Source organism: Muscardinus avellanarius (assembly GCF_963383645.1).
Source record: "Muscardinus avellanarius genome assembly, chromosome: 5".
NCBI lineage: Eukaryota > Metazoa > Chordata > Mammalia > Rodentia > Gliridae > Muscardinus > Muscardinus avellanarius.
The window spans coordinates 87,537,741-87,556,391 of record NC_137790.1 but is presented as its reverse complement, the minus strand read 5'-3'; the positions used below and the strand labels follow the sequence as shown (position 1 = coordinate 87,556,391).

At 43.0% G+C, this 18,651-nt stretch overlaps 1 protein-coding gene across 1 annotated transcript; it reads left to right on the top strand.

Moving 5' to 3' along the window:
- Positions 1-353: 353 nt before the first annotated feature.
- On the top strand, positions 354-9,841 carry LOC308262837 (nmrA-like family domain-containing protein 1; the record flags this gene model as incomplete). The annotated part of the gene is made up of 5 exons (XM_080695533.1): positions 354-393; positions 4,635-4,873; positions 7,068-7,317; positions 8,445-8,635; positions 9,662-9,841. 5 exons carry the CDS (start codon positions 354-356, stop codon positions 9,839-9,841), a joined length of 900 nt encoding a protein of 299 aa, XP_080551659.1.
- Between the last annotated feature and the right edge of the window lie 8,810 nt (positions 9,842-18,651).

The window sequence follows — 18,651 nt, the reverse complement described above, 5'->3', positions numbered from 1 at the left end:
AATAAATATTCATTTGGCAAGCTGCAGTGTCATGACGAGTAAGTAAACTAGTTGGTGTAAGAACAACTTACAAAGGAGGGGCTGTGTAAGGGCTTGCCAATCATATCTGGTTTATGATTTTTGCGCAAGAAAAACTGGTCAGTCTGTTTAATTAATATATACCAATTAAACAAATAGAGAGAGAAAAAATTGCAGTGTCACAGTGAGAAAAGCCTAAAGAGGGAGGTATAGTGTGAGGGTGTGGCCCTCAGCCATGATATATAATTCTCAGGGAAGAAGAAAAACTGCATTTCAGCTGGTGCTGCCCTGAGGAAAGTTCTGCTACTTCATCAAGTCTCTCTTCACCCAGTGCCATGGCCAACAGGAAAGTCATTGCAGTGTTTGGAGCAACAGGTAAACGTCTTTATTTTTTGGTGCAGGCTGCCTTTGCTCATTCTCCTGTCTTTCTGATTTTAATTTCAGAGGCTGCTAGTGTGAGCTGAACAAAGAGCCCTTTGGAGGAAATTAAAAGAGGTATCCCATTGTTGTGTGTGTGTGTGTGTGTGTGTGTGTGTGTGTGTGTTCAGGGATTTTTTTCTTCTGTACATATCTTGTTCTATTGGAAAAATTTCATCTTTTTTTATTTATCATTGTAAAACCAAGGAAAATTTTATACTTTTTGTATGTAGCTGTTGCATGTAGGGCAGTCTGTCCTTAAGTAGGAATATATTACCATTAAAATCATAATTTTTTCTTCAAGTGTTTTTTTGTTTAAGTAAACTTTATGTTTAAAATTAAAAAAAAAATAGCCGGATGTAGTGGCGCATGCTTGTAATCCCAGCATTCAGGAGGCTGAGACTGGAGGATGGCGGTTTGCCGACAGCCTCAGCTACTTAGTGAGGCCCTCTGCAACTCAGTGAGACCCGTTTTCAATATAAAGAATAAAAAATAGGGCAGGGGGTGTAGCTCGGAGGTCAAATGCCCCTGGGTTTCATCCCCAGACCCACAAAAAAAGAATAAATAAATAAAATTTAAAAATACTTCTCCATTAGGCACGGTGGTACATGCCTGCAAACCCATTCTAGGGAAGCTGAAACAGGAGGATTGTAGGTTCAGGCTAGCCTCAGCAATTTAGCAAAACTCTATTTCAATACAAAAAGTTAAAAGGCCTGGAGTGTACCTTGGAATTAGATCCCTGGCACCTGTTGGCTTCAATTCCTAGTACCAGAACCAAAAATAAACAAAAGAATCTGATGCTGCTTTTATACCACATTTTTTTTTTTTTTGGTACTGGAGATTGAATTTAGGGGCTTTCCACCTCTGAGATATACTCCCAGCCCAATTTTATTTTAAAATGGGGTCTTACTGTGTTGCTGTGATCCTCCTATCTCAGCCTCTCAAGTCCTGGGGTCACAGGCATGGGGCCCACGCCCAGCTGGCTTTATCTCACATTATAGAATTGACCTTCTCCCTCCCCAGAAGTTACCATCCCTTTAACTCCGGGATTCTGAGGTCTCACACTGATGCCGAGTGTGGACCTTGGTCATTGTGTTGGGCACAAGGTGACCCCTCAGTCTGGAGCTCAGTCCATACCCTTGGCCTCTGAGAATTAGTCGGTCCTTAATAATCTCCTCACCTCCAGTTTCTGTTATCTCATTTGAAATTCCCTTGGCTTCATCATCTCATTATTTTCAATCTCTAGTTTTTACTTTTTCCTTCTAATTCTGGGAGATTTTCCTGACTATTGAAATTATAGTTTTGCTATAATATTTTAATATTCAGAAAGCTTCCTGTGAATGCTCTTCTTTTCTCATGCTTTATACCTAGGTAGGTTTTTGTTTTTTTGTTTTTTGCAGATGTAGTGTTTGGAATGCAAAATCTTCTCTCATCTTAGAGAATACTCATTCTTTTTAAGGTTTCCCTCCTTTTCTTGCATCGTTTCTTTCTCTTTTTTGTTTATTGTGGTTTTTCTTAACCTTTTAAAATAGTATTGGGGATTGAATACATCCCAGCCTCATTTTATTTTATTTCATTATACTTTATTTTGTGGTATGCAGGGGCATTCTATTTCTGTGCTACACTCCCAGCCCTAGTTTTATTCTTTATTTTGAAACTGGATCTCATTGAATTGCAAGGGACCTCACTAAGTAGCTGAGGCTGGCCGCGAACTGTGATCCTCTGGTCTCAGCCTCCCAAATGCTGGGATTACAAGCGGGCACCACCTCGCCCAGCCTTGCAGCCCTATTTTAGATTTTTAAAAATGTTTTTATTGGTGCATTATATTCATACATCCTATTGGGGTAAAAAAACTTGTGTGTACATACATGTACACATCACTGATTTAACCCCTACCCAATTCCTACCCCATTCCCTCCCCATCCCTCCTTACCTTGCTTGGCTTAGTAGTTGACTTTGATATGTTTAAGTACATTGTGTGTTTTAGAGAGTTTCCTTCTTCCCCCCTTCCATCCCTTCATTTAGGTTGTCTTGTTTGCTCCTCTATAGGATTTCCTTTTTCATCTAGAGTCCCTCCTATGACCCATTTCTCCTTAGCTTTCACATCTGATTTCTTATTTTTTGTGACTGACTAATCTCACTTAACATATGTCCTCCAGTTCCATCCATTTCCCTGAAAATGATGTAATTGAGTTTTTTTAAATGGCTGAGTAAAATTTCATTGTGTACATATCCCACAGTTTTGTAATCCATTCATCTGTTGATGGACATCTTGGCTGGTTCCATAGTTTGGCTATGGTGAATTGTGCAGCTATGAACATAGATACACATGCATTAGTTTGGTAGTTTGTTTTCCTTTCTTTTGGGTAGATACCCAGAAGTGGTATTGCTGGATCTAATGGTAGATTTGTTCCCATTCTTCTGAAGATCCTCCATGCTGTTTTCCAAAGTGGTTGCACTAATTTGCAATCCCACCAACAATGTTTTAGAGTTCCCACTTCTCCATATCCTCGCTAGCATTTGTTGTTGTTTGTGTTTTGAATGATTGCTATTCTAGTTGGAGTTGGGTGAAATCTCAGGGTAGTTTTGATTTGCCAATGATGCTGAATATTTTTTCATGCATTTATTGGCCATTTGAATTTCTTCTTTTGTGACGTGTCTATTTAGTTCACTTCCCCATTTTGTTATTGATTTGTTTTTTTTTTAGTGTTGAGTTTCTTGAGTTCTCTGTATATTCTAGATATTAGTCTTCTATTAGAGGGGTTGTGGCAAAAATATCCCATTCTGTTGGCTCTCGGTTGAGGTTCTTGACAGTTTCCTTTGCTGAACAGAAGCTCTTCAATTTCATGCAATCCCACTATTTTAGTTTTATTTTTGAACAGGATCTTGCTAATTGATGAGAGTTTCACTATGTCTTGAGCTAGTTAGTCCTCAAACTTCTGGTCCTCCTTTCTCAGCCTCTCAAGTACTGGGATTACAGGGTGTGCCACCAGGTCCAGCTTTTATTTTTGAATTTGAAACAGGGTCTGGGTAGGTTGCTGAAGCTAGCTAGCCCTGAAGCAGAATTCTCCTGACTCAGCCTCCCAAGTACTGGGATGAAACTGGTGCATACCACACCCACCTGGGTTTCCCTCTAACATGGAGGCTTGGCTCAAACACCAGCTGAACTTTGCCTACCTGCTCCTGTTTGCTGCTAGACAACTTACTTCTTAACATAGACTTAAACTATGTATGCCCATCAGAGCTCATGGAATGGTAGCCCTTCCTTTAGGCTTATCAAAGGTGTATCTGCTGGGGTCCCACAAGAAACAGGTGCCACACACCTTCAGAGAAGCTGCAAAAATTTGAGCAAGGTGGGCAGGGAAGTACAGAAGGAAGGAGTAAAGGTCAAGAGAGATGGCCAGAGCACAGTGACATGGAGAGGGCCATCTCTCCTCCCGCCCTGGGCATCCTGTTGACCTCCCCCTTGCCCAGACCTACCGTGGGGGCAGGAGCATACACTGAGAAGAGCCCATTAAGGGCAGCCTCCCAGGCACTAAGCAGGATGGAGAAAGAGAATGTGGGTCAGCAAGTGTAATAAACTATCCAGGACAGGCAACGGGATGGTGCCACGTACCCAGCACAGTACCTGGTGTGTATCTTAGGGCTCTCAATTATAGAGTCGATAAATTTGGCATGTGATGATCACATTATGACTGGCATCGAATACCATAAAAGGAAACTTGTGCACATTTTCAAATGTTCAAAACATATAGACAAACTGAGGATGTAGCTCAATGGTCAAGTTCTTGCTTAGCATGTGTGAAGGCCTGGGTTCCATCTGTGTGTGTGTGTGTGTGTGTGTGTGTGTGTGTGTGTGTGTGTGTGTGAATTTACTGGGAACCTCTTTTGGATAAAAAATTATTTTAAGAATGCCCATAGAAAGCCTGTAACTGGGTAAGAGTCCAATTGCCCCCGTTGAATCTGGGTTGTGGAGTCTGGCACCCTGTTCACACGGCCTCTCGGTGCCTCCAGCCTCTCCCACTCTTCTGTTCTTTCATGGCTTCCTCCAAGGCAGCCCCACAGAGGCTGCAGGCAGCCTGTCTGAGAGCCAGGTGGACACATGAAGTACCACAAGGGCCTGGTGCTTTCCTGTGCGCAGTGGCCTGCTGGACTACTGATGAACTCTCTCCCTGTGTTTCCTCTTCCCCACCCCGCAGGAGCTCAGGGTGGCTCTGTGGCCAGGGCCCTTTTGGAGAGCCAGCATTTCTCAGTGAGAGCACTGACCAGGGATGTGAGCAAACCAGCAGCCCTAGCGCTCCGGGACCTGGGCGCTGAGGTGGTACGATGTGACCTGGGTGACGCGGGCTCTGTGGAGGCCGCCTTCACAGGGGCCTATGGGGCCTTTCTGGTGACCAACTTCTGGGACCATCTCAGCAAAGACAAGGAAGTGTGTCAGGTGGGAACTATGTGTTATCTCTCTCCCTTGGGAGCCCTTGCTGTCTCTCCCTGCTTCTGTCCTCCCTGGCAGAGGACAGGCCTTCAATCTAGGCAGAATGGTAAGCTGCATTTTGCAATGTCCTCTGGATTTTTTTTTTTTTATTGTGTGTTTTTGGAATTGAACCCTGGGGCATTCTACCTTTGAGCTACACGCCCAGAACTATTTTTATTTCTTATTTTATTTTATTTTCATTTATTTATTTTTTTGGTGGTACTGGGGTTCCTGGAAGCCCTTCTACCTCCGGGCTACACTCCCAGACCTATTTTTACATTTTTATTTGGAAACAGGGTCTCCTAAGCCAGCGCGAGCAGCTAGCTTCGAACCTGCGTGATCCTCCTGTCTCTGCTTCCCAAGCGCGGGGATTACAAGCGTGCGCCACCATGCCCGGCTTATTTCTTATTTTAAAACATGGTCAGCTGGCCGTGGTGGCACACGGTTGTAATTCCAGCGATTGGGAGGCTGAGACAGGAGGATCGCACAGGTTCAAAGCCAGCCTCAGCTACTTAGTGAGGCTCTCAGCAACTTAGTGAGACCCTGTTACCAAATAAAGTATACAATAGGTCTGGGAGTATAGCCCGGAGATTAAAAGCCCCTGTGTTCCACCCCGAGTCCCACAACAAACAAACAAACAAACAAACAAACAAACAAACAAAACAGGGTTTCACTTGGCTGCTGAGATTGTGCTGGAACCTGCGATCCTCTTATTTCATCCTCCCAAGTCCTGGGATTACAGCTGTGTGCACAATGCCCGGCTTCCTCTGACATTTATGAACACCTGTACTGTGGGCACTGGCTAAGGTGCCTTTATTGTGAAATGAGTGGCATATAGCACCGAGTGATGCTTGAGATGTCGGGCCAGTCATTAGATTCTCCACTCCTCACTTCTCACTCGGTGCTTCTAGGTGGCAAACGGATGGCAGCAAGGTTACCCCACGGAAGTCCAGGTTACTCTGAGAGTGAAATGGGGAGAATAAAATGTACTGAGTAGGGGCTGGCTGGGTGATGTGTGCATTTATGTCTACACAAGTTTTTTGCTTCATCATGATGTATAAATTCAATGCACCAACAAAAAATTAAAAAATGTACTGAGTATATTTATACTTGAAGCAGAAAATTTGAGGATGAAATAGTAATGGGTATGTAGAGAAAAAATAAACAAGCAAATAAACCACAGTGATAACTTTAGGAAAAATGAAAACATATATAAAAAGTAGGTATAACCATAGATGGTCCCACGGCTCATCTTCAGCTGTGCATAAGCATAAATATTATTTGGCCAAAGCAATGGTATTGGAATGAACAAATGAAAGTAATTGTGTAGCCGGGCGTGGTGGCGCACGCTTGTAATCCCCGCACTTGGGAGGCAGAGACAGGAGGATCGCGCAGGTTCGAAGCCAGCCGCGCGCTGGCTTAGGAGATCCTGTTTCCAAATAAAAATGTAAAAATAGGTCTGGGAGTGTAGCCCGGAGGTAGAAGGGCTTCCAGGAACCCTAGTACCACCAAAAAAATAAATAAATAAAAAAAATAAAAAATTGTGTATATGTGTGATGGTGGTGGTGAAAGAGGACTCTTTGGGGGCAAGCTGTGTGTGTGTGTGTGGAGGGAGAAGTTAGAAGGTCCTTTGGAAATCAAACTAAAAACATAAAACAGAGAATATATATACATTTGTGTTTGTGTGTATTTATTTACTATGTCTTCAGTATCCAAATAATATTCATATATAGCCTATTATCAGAAGAAATTAGTGTATGTGTGTGTGTGTGTGTGTGTGTGTGTGTGTGTGTATGCGTGTGCATGCGTGTGTGGTAGCAAGTGAGCACAAAGATACTGAGAGGCCAGAGGAAGTGTCTAGCTGTCCCTTGGCTGTTCTGCCGGGTTGCCTCTCAGCTCCAGATGGTTGCTGGGATTCCTTTCTAACCCTCTTTCCTGTTCTACCCCCACCCCCAGTGTCCCTGGTCTTCCTGCCCCTGTGGGAGCAGGCTGAGGAGTCCTTATGGCTCCTCACAACCTAACTGGGATGTATTTTGATGCTGGAAGTTTCCTCTACACAGGGATGAGAAGATGTACAGGGGGTGGAGGAGACCGGGCACCTCCCCTCTAGTCTATATGCAAAGAGAGCAGTCCATCCAAAGGATTTCCCTTTGTCCCTCAGGGAAAGATGGTGGCAGACATTGCCAAGCGCCTGGGGCTGAAGCACGTGGTGTTCAGCGGCCTGGAAAACGTCCATCGTTTGACTGGGGGCAAGCTGCAGGTGCCGCACTTCGACGGGAAGGGAGAGGTGGAGGAGTATTTCTGGTCCATTGGCGTTCCCATGACTAGTGTCCGCTTGGCAGCTTACTTTGAAAACTTTCTCACGCTTTGGAAGCCGGTGAAAGTCCCTGATGGAGATTACTACACCTTAGGTGAGTGGAAGGTTATGGTGACAGGTAACCAGACACCTGGCCGCCTTCCCCTCCCTCTCTCCCACCGCCCTTTCCTGCTCCTCCTCACTTTGCCCATCCTCTGAGCACCTCTATGTGCTTAGCTTTGTGTGAAGAGCTAAGAGGATACCAGCTTGTCCTAGAGTGCCTCTAGAGAGGGCGCAGAACTGGAACTGTGACCAGAAGCAGAAAGGGTCACCTGCCGGTCTTACCATGCTGGCCCTCCTTATGTAAGTAGGTGGATTTTGATCCCAAGCCTTGGTTTCCGAAGATCCCTTCTAGCTCATCTCCTGACTTTCATTAGAAGGACTTGGATTCACTGGTCAGAATTAGAGCTTCAAGTGACTAGCAGCCCCCAGGAGACAGGCCCCAAGATCCTCCATACATAGAATCTATAGAGTCTATAATCTGTGGATTAGAATAGCCCTGGGTGAAGAGGTGATGCCTTACTTTTCATTTGATACCGAGTCCATATGGGGCTACCAGATGTGAGAAACCAGGTCTTAGGTGTCCCTGAGCCTTATTCTCCACTATAGGAAGAGCTCGTATTTGCTGAGTGACTACTAGGTGCCAAGAGAAAATTAAGAGTGAATTGGGTGGGATCAGTTTGCTCTTTTTTAAATTTTTAAAATTTTTTTTGGGTGGTACTGGGGTTCTTGGAAGCCCTTCTACCTCCAGGCTACACTCCCAGACCTATTTTATATTTTTATTTGGAAACAGGGTCTCCTAAACCAGCACGCGCGGCTGGCTTCGAACCTGTGCGATCCTCCTGTTTCCGCCTCCGAAGCGCGGGGATTACAAGCGTGCGCCACCATGCCCGGCCTCAGTTTGCTCTTTTTATAACAGCCCCAGGTAGCCTCTGGTGCCCACAAGACCTTTATTGCTTCCAACAGCAAAGAACTGCCACTAAGCTCCATTTATTAATCGTCACCTCTTATTATTGTCATATTGGAACCAAATTCCAACACATGGATGTTCAGGTTACAAACCAAAGCAATTTTCTCCCATACCCTGTGTTCAAGTAGTGATTGATTCACTTTGGTGGACCTACCCAAGGATATTATATAATTAGTTGTTTCTATCCTTTTTTTTTTTTTTTTTTTAACTAGCATTGCCCATGGAAGATGTACCAATGGATGGCTTCTCTGTTGCTGATACTGGAGCAGTTGTCTCCAGCATTTTCAATTCTCCAGAGGAGTTTATAGGCAAGGCCATAGGCCTCAGTGCAGAAGCACTAACAATACAACAATATGCTGATATTTTGTCCAGGATTCTGGGGAAAGATGTTCGAGATGGAAAGGTGAGTTCTTAGGAGGCACGGTGTGATCCCAACACACCACCTTGGCTAACATCTCACAAACTTCAAATTACATTAGACTCTGCGACTTTTAGACAAGGTTGAGCTTAGACGGTCAGGAGAAATGGAAAAGGATTCCAATCCTATGAATCTCTCTTTATTGGTTAATGCAGCCAAATCCCTCCCACATGGATTTATTTCTTTGGCTTAAGGTGAATTCGTTGGTTAGAGTAAAATTACTTTTGGGTGGAAGAACTTAGAATCTGAAGACAGAGGGTCAACTTGTCACATATACCATCCTGACTCCTTGGTGGCTCATGCTGTAATTCTGGTACTTGGGAGGCTGAGACAGGAGGACCGTTGGCTTCCGGTCAGTCTCAAAACCTAGTGAGGCCCTCAGCACCTTGGTGAAAACTTGTTTCAAAATAAGAAATAAAACAGAGCTGGGGGTATAGCTCAGAGGAAAATTGCCCCTGGGTTCTATCACCAGTACCGTAGCAAACAAACAAACTGTGGATGTGGACCATTATTAAGGTGACTATCACCTTTTTTTCTTTTCTTTCTTTCTTTTTTTTTTTTTGTCCTGCTAGAGGTGGAACCCAGAGGCATTCTACCTCCAAGCTACACCATTAGCACTATTTTTTATTCTTTAATTTTGAAATAGGGTCTCACTGAGTTGCAAAGGGCCTCACTAAGTAGCTGAGGCTGTCTGTAAACTGTAATCCTCCTGTCTCAGCCTCCCAAATGCTGGGATTACAAGCGTGCACCACCATACTAGGCTGAATATCACCTTTTCAAGCTATATAAAATGTGTGCTATAGTGGTGGCACACGCTTATAATCCCCACGCTTGGGAGCCGGAGACAGGAGGATCGCGCTGGCTTAAGAGACCCTGTTTCCAAATTTAAATGTATAAAAATAGGTCTGGGAGTGTAGCCCGGAGGTAGAAGGGCTTCCAGGAACCCCAGTACCACCAAAAAAAAAAAATGTGGGCTATAGTATTTTCTGATTTTCTACTTGTTCATCAAAGATCACTCCAGAAGCTTATGAGAAGCTGGGATTCCCTGCAGCAAAAGAATTGGCTGATATGTGTCGTTTCCTTCAAATGAAGCCGGATCGTGATGTGAAGCTCACTCATTGTCTAAACCCCAAAGTCAAAAGCTTCAGCCAGTTTATTTTGGAGAGCAAAGGGGCCTTTAAAGACTTGTAGAAAAATCAGTGGCTGAGACAGGCCCTGACCACATAGTCTCTCTGATCCTGCTCATCTTTGTGATATAGCCCCCACAGCTACAGAACAAACATGTCAGAATGCAATTATTTCCACTATTATTTTAGTTCTCTCTTTAGCAGGAAACATTGCATTGGTGATTTGACATAATACTTTGATTCTCATATTTTTTTAGCTAGTAATAATGATGGCCCAGCTATTTGGTTAAGTAAGAAGAGCCAAACTTATTTCCTTCCTTCCTTCCTTCCTTCCTTCCTTCCTTCCTTCCTTCCTTCCTTCCTCCCTTCCCTCCTTCCCTCCTTTCCTCTTCCTCTTCTTCTCCTCTCCTCCTTTCCTCCTCTTCCTTCCTGTTGGGATCAAACCAAGGGACTTGTCCATGCTGAGCACATACTGTACCTCTGAATGGCATCTCTAGCCTCTTCTGTCACCTTCTATAGCTCTCTCCCCAACAACCATGTCCCCTCAAAAGGCTCTGGCCTGAGGAACTCAGAGCATCCTTCCTAACGTGAATGGAAGGCCACTCAGCTTTCTCCTCTTTCTCCTGGGTGAGTGATCTAAAGTCCCACTTCTGCAGTTCCCTTAGGCAGATTCATTTTCTCAAGTGCATTGAAATATTGTCAGTGAAGTTTTAAACAACTTGATTTTAAACAAATATCTCTGCAGAGCACTTTCTGGAGAACATGGTGTTCAATGAATGAACAATCATTGGAAACTGTCAAACTCAATTTTGCTTCAAGGTTGAGAGTTTACTCTGATTCATTCATTAAATAATCTGGTGAATCACCACTCAGTGACCCATACATGCATTCATCTATTCTTCCTTTATGCATTCCATAAGCGTTTTCTTAGCACCCACATGTGGGCACCTCTGTGGATGTCTCTGGCCACCTAGTGTTTTCTTACTGGTGTGGTGCCTTCACCAAGGATGCCATGGTCCTCCCAGCCTGTGGTTGGGTTTGTGCCATGCCAGGGCTGGAGGAGCCATCCGTCTGTTCAGCTCCACATGCAATGCAGAGGTGCTGCAGTGGGTGAAGAGCAGGAAGCTGGAGGCCAGGCCTGGGTGGTGGGAAGTGAAAAGGCGAGGCCACAGATGACCTCGAGGGGGTGTGGTGATGGAATCCCTGCCCACTGCCAAGAAATGTCAAATGTCTTGGACAAACTTTGGAAGTTCTTTTCATCTTTTTTGTTATGTAAGATTGAGGTCCTTAAAATGCACAATCTCTTGAGCTGGGCATGGTGGTGTGCACTTGTAATCCAGCATTTGGGAGGCTGACACAAGAGGATCACGGTTCGCGGCCAGCCTTAGCTACTTAGTGAGGTCCTCAGCAGCTCAGAGACCGTGTTTCAAAATAAAGAATAAAAAACAGGGCTGGGGATGTAGCTTGGAGGTAGAATGCCCCTGGGTTCCATCTCCAGTACTGCAAAAAATTAATTAATTAAAAAAGCACAGTCTAATTTCAGAGAACCATGGTACCTTAGACTAGCTCTGCCTTAACATTTTTTTATAACATATTTTCATTGTTTTACTTACTGGTGTTGTTCCTGGCTGTAAGTGATCTGTATTTCTCTTTATCCCAGTGCCTGGTACATAATAGGTAATCAATAAATGCTAACTAATAGATAGGGGACAGAGAGCTAGATGTAGAGTCCCCAAAATAAAAATATAACCTATTACAGATGTCTGTTATTTGATACAATGAATAATAGATTATAGAATAGAGGACATAAACGTGCAAGCCCATGTAGTAGGGAGTGTAGAGCAGGGACTGCCAATCATGGCTTACACTGAAACAGAGAGTTCAGGTGGTCACTGTCACCATGTGGCAGATCTGCATCAAACATCACAATATGTTCTTCAGGTGGAAAACCCAAATATGTAGAACTCTGCCCATTTTCCTTCCCACTGAACAGAACAAGCCTCCATTTTCTAATTTACATTAGGGCTAAGCCAGGTTATAAAAAACAAGTTTTCTCTGATTTTTTTTTTTGTGTGTGTGTGTGTGTGTGTGTGTGTGTGTGGTACCAGGGATGGAACCCAGGGGCATTGCACCTCTGAGCTACACCCCCAGCTCTATTTTACAGTCTTTTTATTTTTGAAACGGGTTCTCACTAAGTTGAATTGAGAAGGATAAGTAAGTAGCTGAGGCTGTCCACCAACCACAATCCTCAGGTCTCCACTACCCGAATGCTGGGATTGGGATTACAAGTGTGCACTACCATGCCCAGCCTGATTTATTCTTTTTTTGGGGGAGGGTGGTACTGGGGTTCTGGAAACCCTTCTACCTCTGGGCTACACTCCCAGACCTATTTTATATTTTTATTTGGAAACAGGGTCTCTTAAGCCCCCGAGGCTGGCTTCGAACCTGCGTGATCCTCCTGTCTTCACCTCCCAAGTGCGGGGATTATAAGCATGCGCCACCACGCCCGGCTGATTTATTCTTAATATTTTGCCTTTCACTTATTTAATATGCACTCAAGGGGGAAGTTCTCAGGGATAGCTACTGAATTAACCATGATCTTGTAATTTTGCATGATTTAAGGGGTTTCTTGTGTTATTTTGAAAAGAAAAAAAAGACACAAAGAGGAGAAGGAGGAGGAGGAAGGGGTTGGCAGGAGGAGGAGGAGGAGGAGGAGGAGGAGGAGGAGACTTTCTACCAGACTCAGACTTTTGGTCTGTCTACACTGACAATCTACCTGTGGCTAGGCATCACTGCCATGGAGTTGCAGGCCAATCTGAATGAATATTCCTTGGTCATTCCATCTGCAAATTATTAGTGATTCGAGAATTCTTGACTCCAATATGTAGTTCCCAAGGTGCTCTGTTAGCCCTTATGTTTCAGGGTGCTTCCCTACCAGATCCTTCAAGCTAGCTTGGGGTTCATGGAAAAGAAAAAGAGAATCCTTAAAGAGAAAATGCCTGAGATCCACACCCCAGCTATGAGTGTTCTTAAAATTTATAACCTTATACATAGAAGCACGCCAGCAAATAATTCATAAGAGAATAAACGAAAGTAGCAAAAGTTTTTCTTTGAGGACTTGAGGACATTTCCTAGATAAGACAAAATTAGATGTTAATAAGATATTTTATTAACCTGGTGTTTCTTGTTCTTGACTAGGAAGGATGAATGCCTTTTGGCAAGGTCTGTTGTAAAAAAAAGCACATTTTAAGTAAAAAAGTTTTTTTCCTCCTAGAGGTGGAGCTGTTCCCGTTTAATTAAACAGTATAAGCAGGGTAATTTTTCTTTAATTGAGGTAAGTGATCAAAGAAAAACATTTTTTCTATACCCAATTAAAAAACAAAATTGCACCCACTTATTTTCTCAAATATCATGAACAAGCATACTTTAGTCAAGGCAAAATCTGGAGAGTGCCCCCTTCCTGACAATAACTACATAGGCAGACCAGCTTAGCTAGAGCACAAGACAAAACAATTCCCCAAAGACAGTTTAGAGCTCTCATTTAAGCCAGGCATGGTGCCTCACTCTCATAATTCCAGTACTTGGGAAGCTGAGACAGGAGGATCACAGTTTTGCAGCCAGCCACAGCTACTTAGTGAGGCCCTCTGATACTTAGTGAGACCATTTCAAAATAAAGAATTAAAAATAGGGCTGGAGCCGGGTGTGGTGGCACACGCTTGTAATCTCAGCATTTGGGAGGCTGAGACAGGAAGATCGCACAAGATTGAAGCCAGCCTCAGCTACTTAGTGAGGCCCTTTGCAACTCAGTGAGACCCTGTTTAAAAAAAAAGAATAAACCAGGCGTGGTGGCGCACGCTTGTAATCCCTGTGCTTGGGAGGCAGAGACAGGGGGATCGCGCAGGTTCGAAGCCAGCCTTGTTGGCTTAAGAGACCCTGTTTCCAAATAAAATATAAAATAGGTCTGGGAGTGTAGCCTGGAGGTAGAAGGGTTTCATCCCAAGTAACACACACACACACACACACACACACACACACACAGAATAAAAAATAGGGCTGGGGGTGTTGCTTGGAGGTAGAATGCACCTGGGTTCCATTCCTAGTACTGAGAAAAAAAAAAAGGCTGGATATGTATATCTCAGAGGTAGAATATTCCTAGATTCAATCCCCAGTAAAACACACACATACACACACACACACACACACACACACACACACACAAGTTCACATTTATAACAAAAGCTAGTATTGTCACAGACTGGCCAGTAAAATGTATCAGGTCTGAATATGTGGTGTTTTTTTTCCTTCAGTACATCTGTTTCTTTTCAACTCATGAAATTGGAGCAATGTACAATACCAGATGATAGTCACCAAGAGTGATCAAAACTGCAAACTACCATGCAGTTGAAAATACCACAGTTATCCAGCTATACCACTCCTGGGTATCTTTCCAAAGGGATTGAAATCAGAGAATTACAGCAATATATGCATATCCATGTTCATAGCACAATTCAGAGTAGCTAAATTATGGAACCAACCTAGGTGTCCATCAACAGATGAATGGATTTATAAAATTGTGGGGTATACACACAATAGAATTCTATTCAGTAATAAAGAAGAGCCAAATTATATCCCCTGCAGGAAAATGGATGGACCTGGACAACATTATGTTAAGTGAGATTAGCCAGTCACAGAAAGTGAAGGGTCATGCTGGGCTTGGTGGCTCACGCTTGTAATTCCTGCTCTTGGAAGGTTGAGACAGGAGGATCGCACAGGTTCAAAGGCAGCCTCAGCTACTTAATGAGGCTCTCAGCAACTTAGTGAGACCCTGTTTCCAAATAAAAATATAAAATAGGTCTGGAGTATAGCCCAAAGGTAGAAAGCCTCTGGGTTCTACCCCCAGTACCACACACACACACACACACACACACACACACGAAAGTGAAGGGTTATATGTTTTCTTTAATATGCAGAAGCTAGGGAGTAATTGGGATACCAGGGAGACTTTAGAAAATGGAGGAGAAACTTCGGTGGAGCCAGAGAGGTGGTTTAGGGAGGGGGAGAGGGAGGATCGATGAAGAAATTACTTCCATCTACATTATGACCATATGTGAGAATACTGGTGTCCATCTCAATGCCCTGTATGGGTAAGGGCAGGAAGAAAGTCCAGGGAAAGCCTACCAAGAGCTGTGTGCATGTATACCACCATCAATATGATTTACATTATGATGTGAGACTATAATGCACCAATGAGAGTATAAAAGTAAAAAAAATAATACCACTATATATAATATACTGAAAAATGTAACAGTACTAAGAAGAATGGACATTAAAAACTTACTTGTTATAAGGCAAATCTCATAAGTTATGTTTAAAATTATCCATTTTTAACATCTGCAAAAAAGTTGAATTTATTATTTTATATAAACATTATGTAAGTTAAAAATAAAGAGAAAAATCAAGTTGTCTCATGGACTGGAATACAACTTTTTTTTATTGTTGCACTGTATTCATACATCATAATGGGATAAAAAAAAAACTATCGTCCCCTAAGACTCTGACCCGCAGGGGCTTAGAGAATGACACAGACACCTCTTCAGCTGAAACATGAATTCTTCTTTAATGGATCCTTAATATGTCTCTTAATATGTCCTAATATGTCTCCTAATATGTCTGTCACTGCGTACAGCAAGCACAATATATATCAGCATCATAATCCCTCCCTCTATTCCCTACCAACCCCAAGCTTCCCACGGCTAGGGCAAGCACATTTCTGACTCTCTCATAGGCAGGCTGGTGGTAGCATGAGGTGCTGTGTCACTGATCATTCTGCAGGCACGTAGCATGGCACACTGCGCATGCTCAAGGAGACGTCCATCTTGTGAGTCTCATGACTTGGCTGCAAGCCTAGGCGCCATCTTGAGTCCACGCTGGCAGCAAGCCTGGGTGCCGTCTCGGTCCAGCCGAGTGGGCCCCGATGAAAAACTTTTGTAGACATACATGCACACATCACCCAATTAGCCCCTACCCGATTCCCACCCTGTTCCTTCCCCATCCCACCTTCCCATGCTTGGCTTAGTGGTTATAGCAATTTATCCAAAATTAACAATGATAATCTCACAGAACAGTTTCATTTGTCTGATACCAAGCTTTTGATGACTTAAAGATAACATTTCAATATTTCTTTTTGCTTTCTTTCTTACCAGAGAATATTTTTTTTTAGGTGAAACTATCATACATTTATTTATTTTTCAGAAAAAAAATCTATCCTAATATCGAATATGGACTCTAGATACCCAAAACAATCTCGAAAAAGAACAAAGCTAGAAGATATATATTTTCTGATTTCAAACCATATAAAGCTACAATAATTGAAACAGTGTAGTACTGTTCTAAAGGCAGATATATAAACCATTGGAGTTAAATAAAAGCCTAGAGATAAATCCTTCCATATATTGTCAAGTTATTTTTGACAAGGTTTCCACGAACATTTGGTGGAGGAAATAATAATCTTTTAACTAAATATTGTTGAAAAATAATAATTACATGAAAAAGAATAAAATTGGACCCTTACCTAATCCCATATACAAATATTAACTCAAAATACATAAAAGACCTAAATATAAATCTAAAGACTATAAACTTTTAGAAGAAAATCTGGGTCATTAAACCTCACAACACTGAACTTGGCAGTGATTTCTTGGATATGATTTCAATGGCACAGGCAACAGAAGGGTAAACAAACTCCCTAAAAATTAAAAAAATATTGTATATCCAAAGCCAATGTAAACAGAGTTAAAAGTTACTGATAGAATGGGATAAAATATTTCCAAATGAAGGTATATTAATATTCCAACTAGAAATCCTAAAAATTAGCAATAATAAAAGCAAACAATACAATTTAGAGATATGTAAAAGACTAACATAAATAATGAATCTCCACAGATAACCAATCTTAGTTGTCTGTTGGCTGGAAAATCTTGTTTCTCTGGTTCTGGTGTGTGTTACCTATTTCTTCTTGTAGTTAATCTCTTTGAGTATTTTCTCTAGTGCTGGTTTTGAAGACATAAATTTCTTCAGTTTCTGTTTGTCATGGAAGCTTCTTATTTCCCCATCTAATTTGATAGAAAGTTTTGCTGGGTAGGAAATTTTTGGCTGGAAGTTGTTTTCTTTCAGAGTTTGGAATCTGTTACTCCAAGCCCTTCTGGCTCTTATGACTTGGTTTGGGAAGTCTGGAGTGATTCTAATTGGTTTGCCTCTGAATTTCACTTGGCCCTTTGTTTTTGTTGCCTTTAAGATTCTCTGCTTGGCTTCCACATTGGTCATTTTGACAATTATGTGGCGTGGGGATCCTCTTCTCCAATCCTGTCTAAAGGGGGTTCTATAAGTTTCCTGGACCTTTGTATCAACCTCTTGCTCTACATTTGGAAAATTTTCTGCTATTACTTCCTTGAAGAGATTGTTGATCCCTTTGGTTTCACCTTCTTTTCCCTCCTCTATTCCAATTATTCTTAGTTTAGCTCTCTTGAAATGGGCCCATATTTCTTCAATGTCAGATTCCTGCTGTCGGATTTTTTTTTTCTAAATTAGAAATTATGCTTTCATTTTTTGAATGATCATTCTAGGAGCGAGATTCTATTTTCCATGTGGTCTAATCAGTTGCTTGTACTTTGAATTGAGGACTTTACTTCATTAATTACATCCTTTATCTCTTTTTGGCTCTCTCTGAATTCTTTTCGAAACAGCTCTATTATTTCTACAGTTATTTTCCTGATTTGATCTTCTAGAAATCTCTAAATTCCTGTTTTATCAGGTTCTGATGTTGTGGGGTTGTGGGCATTCATTGCTCCATTGTTATTCTTTTTTCCCATGATTTAGGACGTTTGTGCCTTCTCTGGGTTCTTCCCTTGGGTCACTAAGACTTCACTTAAGGTGCTCTGGATCTTTAGTCTGTGGTATCTCATCCCCACTACTCCTTTACTGGGTTGTATCACAGAGTCTCAGACCCATGGAGTTATCGAGGCTGCTTTAGACCATGGTGGGTGCCAGGTTGGGCGTTCTCCTATGGTGTGATATCTCTGCCACCACCACTCCCCCACTGGGTCAAGTCCCTGGGAGTGCAGTACTGGGATTTCTCCTCTAGGGGCCGCAATTTGACTTACTGTTGATGAGTGCGCAGATGAAGCTGTAGTGGACTCGGTGAATTTGCTGCTTTTGCCGCCGGTGGCAATATGGTGCTGCTGCCACACCCTAGGCCGTGAGGCTGGCATATTTCTTCTCTGGTTTTGAGCTTTGCTCTGAGTCCCTGCATGGTGTGCTGAGCCCAGCCACTGGGAGCTTTAGATATTCCCTGCGCCAAAAAATCTGCCAAATCCCGTTCGGCTGTGCCACAGCGGCTCACCTCAGCTTGCTGTCCGCTGCTCCTCTCTGGAGCCTGGTGGGCTGTTGAGTGCGTTGGTCTGGTGCCGTCTGGTGGACTCACCGCTGCCGCCGGCAGTAAGGCGCTGCTGCTGCGTCCTCGGGCGTGAGGCCGGTGTTCCTCCTCTGTGGCTCTGAGCTCTGTTCTGAGTCCCCCTCCTTGGGGCCTGGTGCTGCAAGGGAATATGGCGCCCGCCGCTCTGCGCCGCAGCTCCGGCCTCAGCACTGTGGTCTGGTTTCTTTCTGGTGTCTCGTTTTTCCAGCCCTCTTTTTCTCTGTCCCTTGTAATTACATTTTTTGTTTCTCTGTTTATGGTGTTTTCTGACTATGATAGGCGCTGATTTTGTGGTAATAGAGATTGGTTGTTAGCAGAACTCGTAAGCCCCGCTTTTCTCCGTCGCCATCTTCCCGAAAGTCCTGGAATATAACTTATTAATTTCCTTTAATCTGCAAACCTCA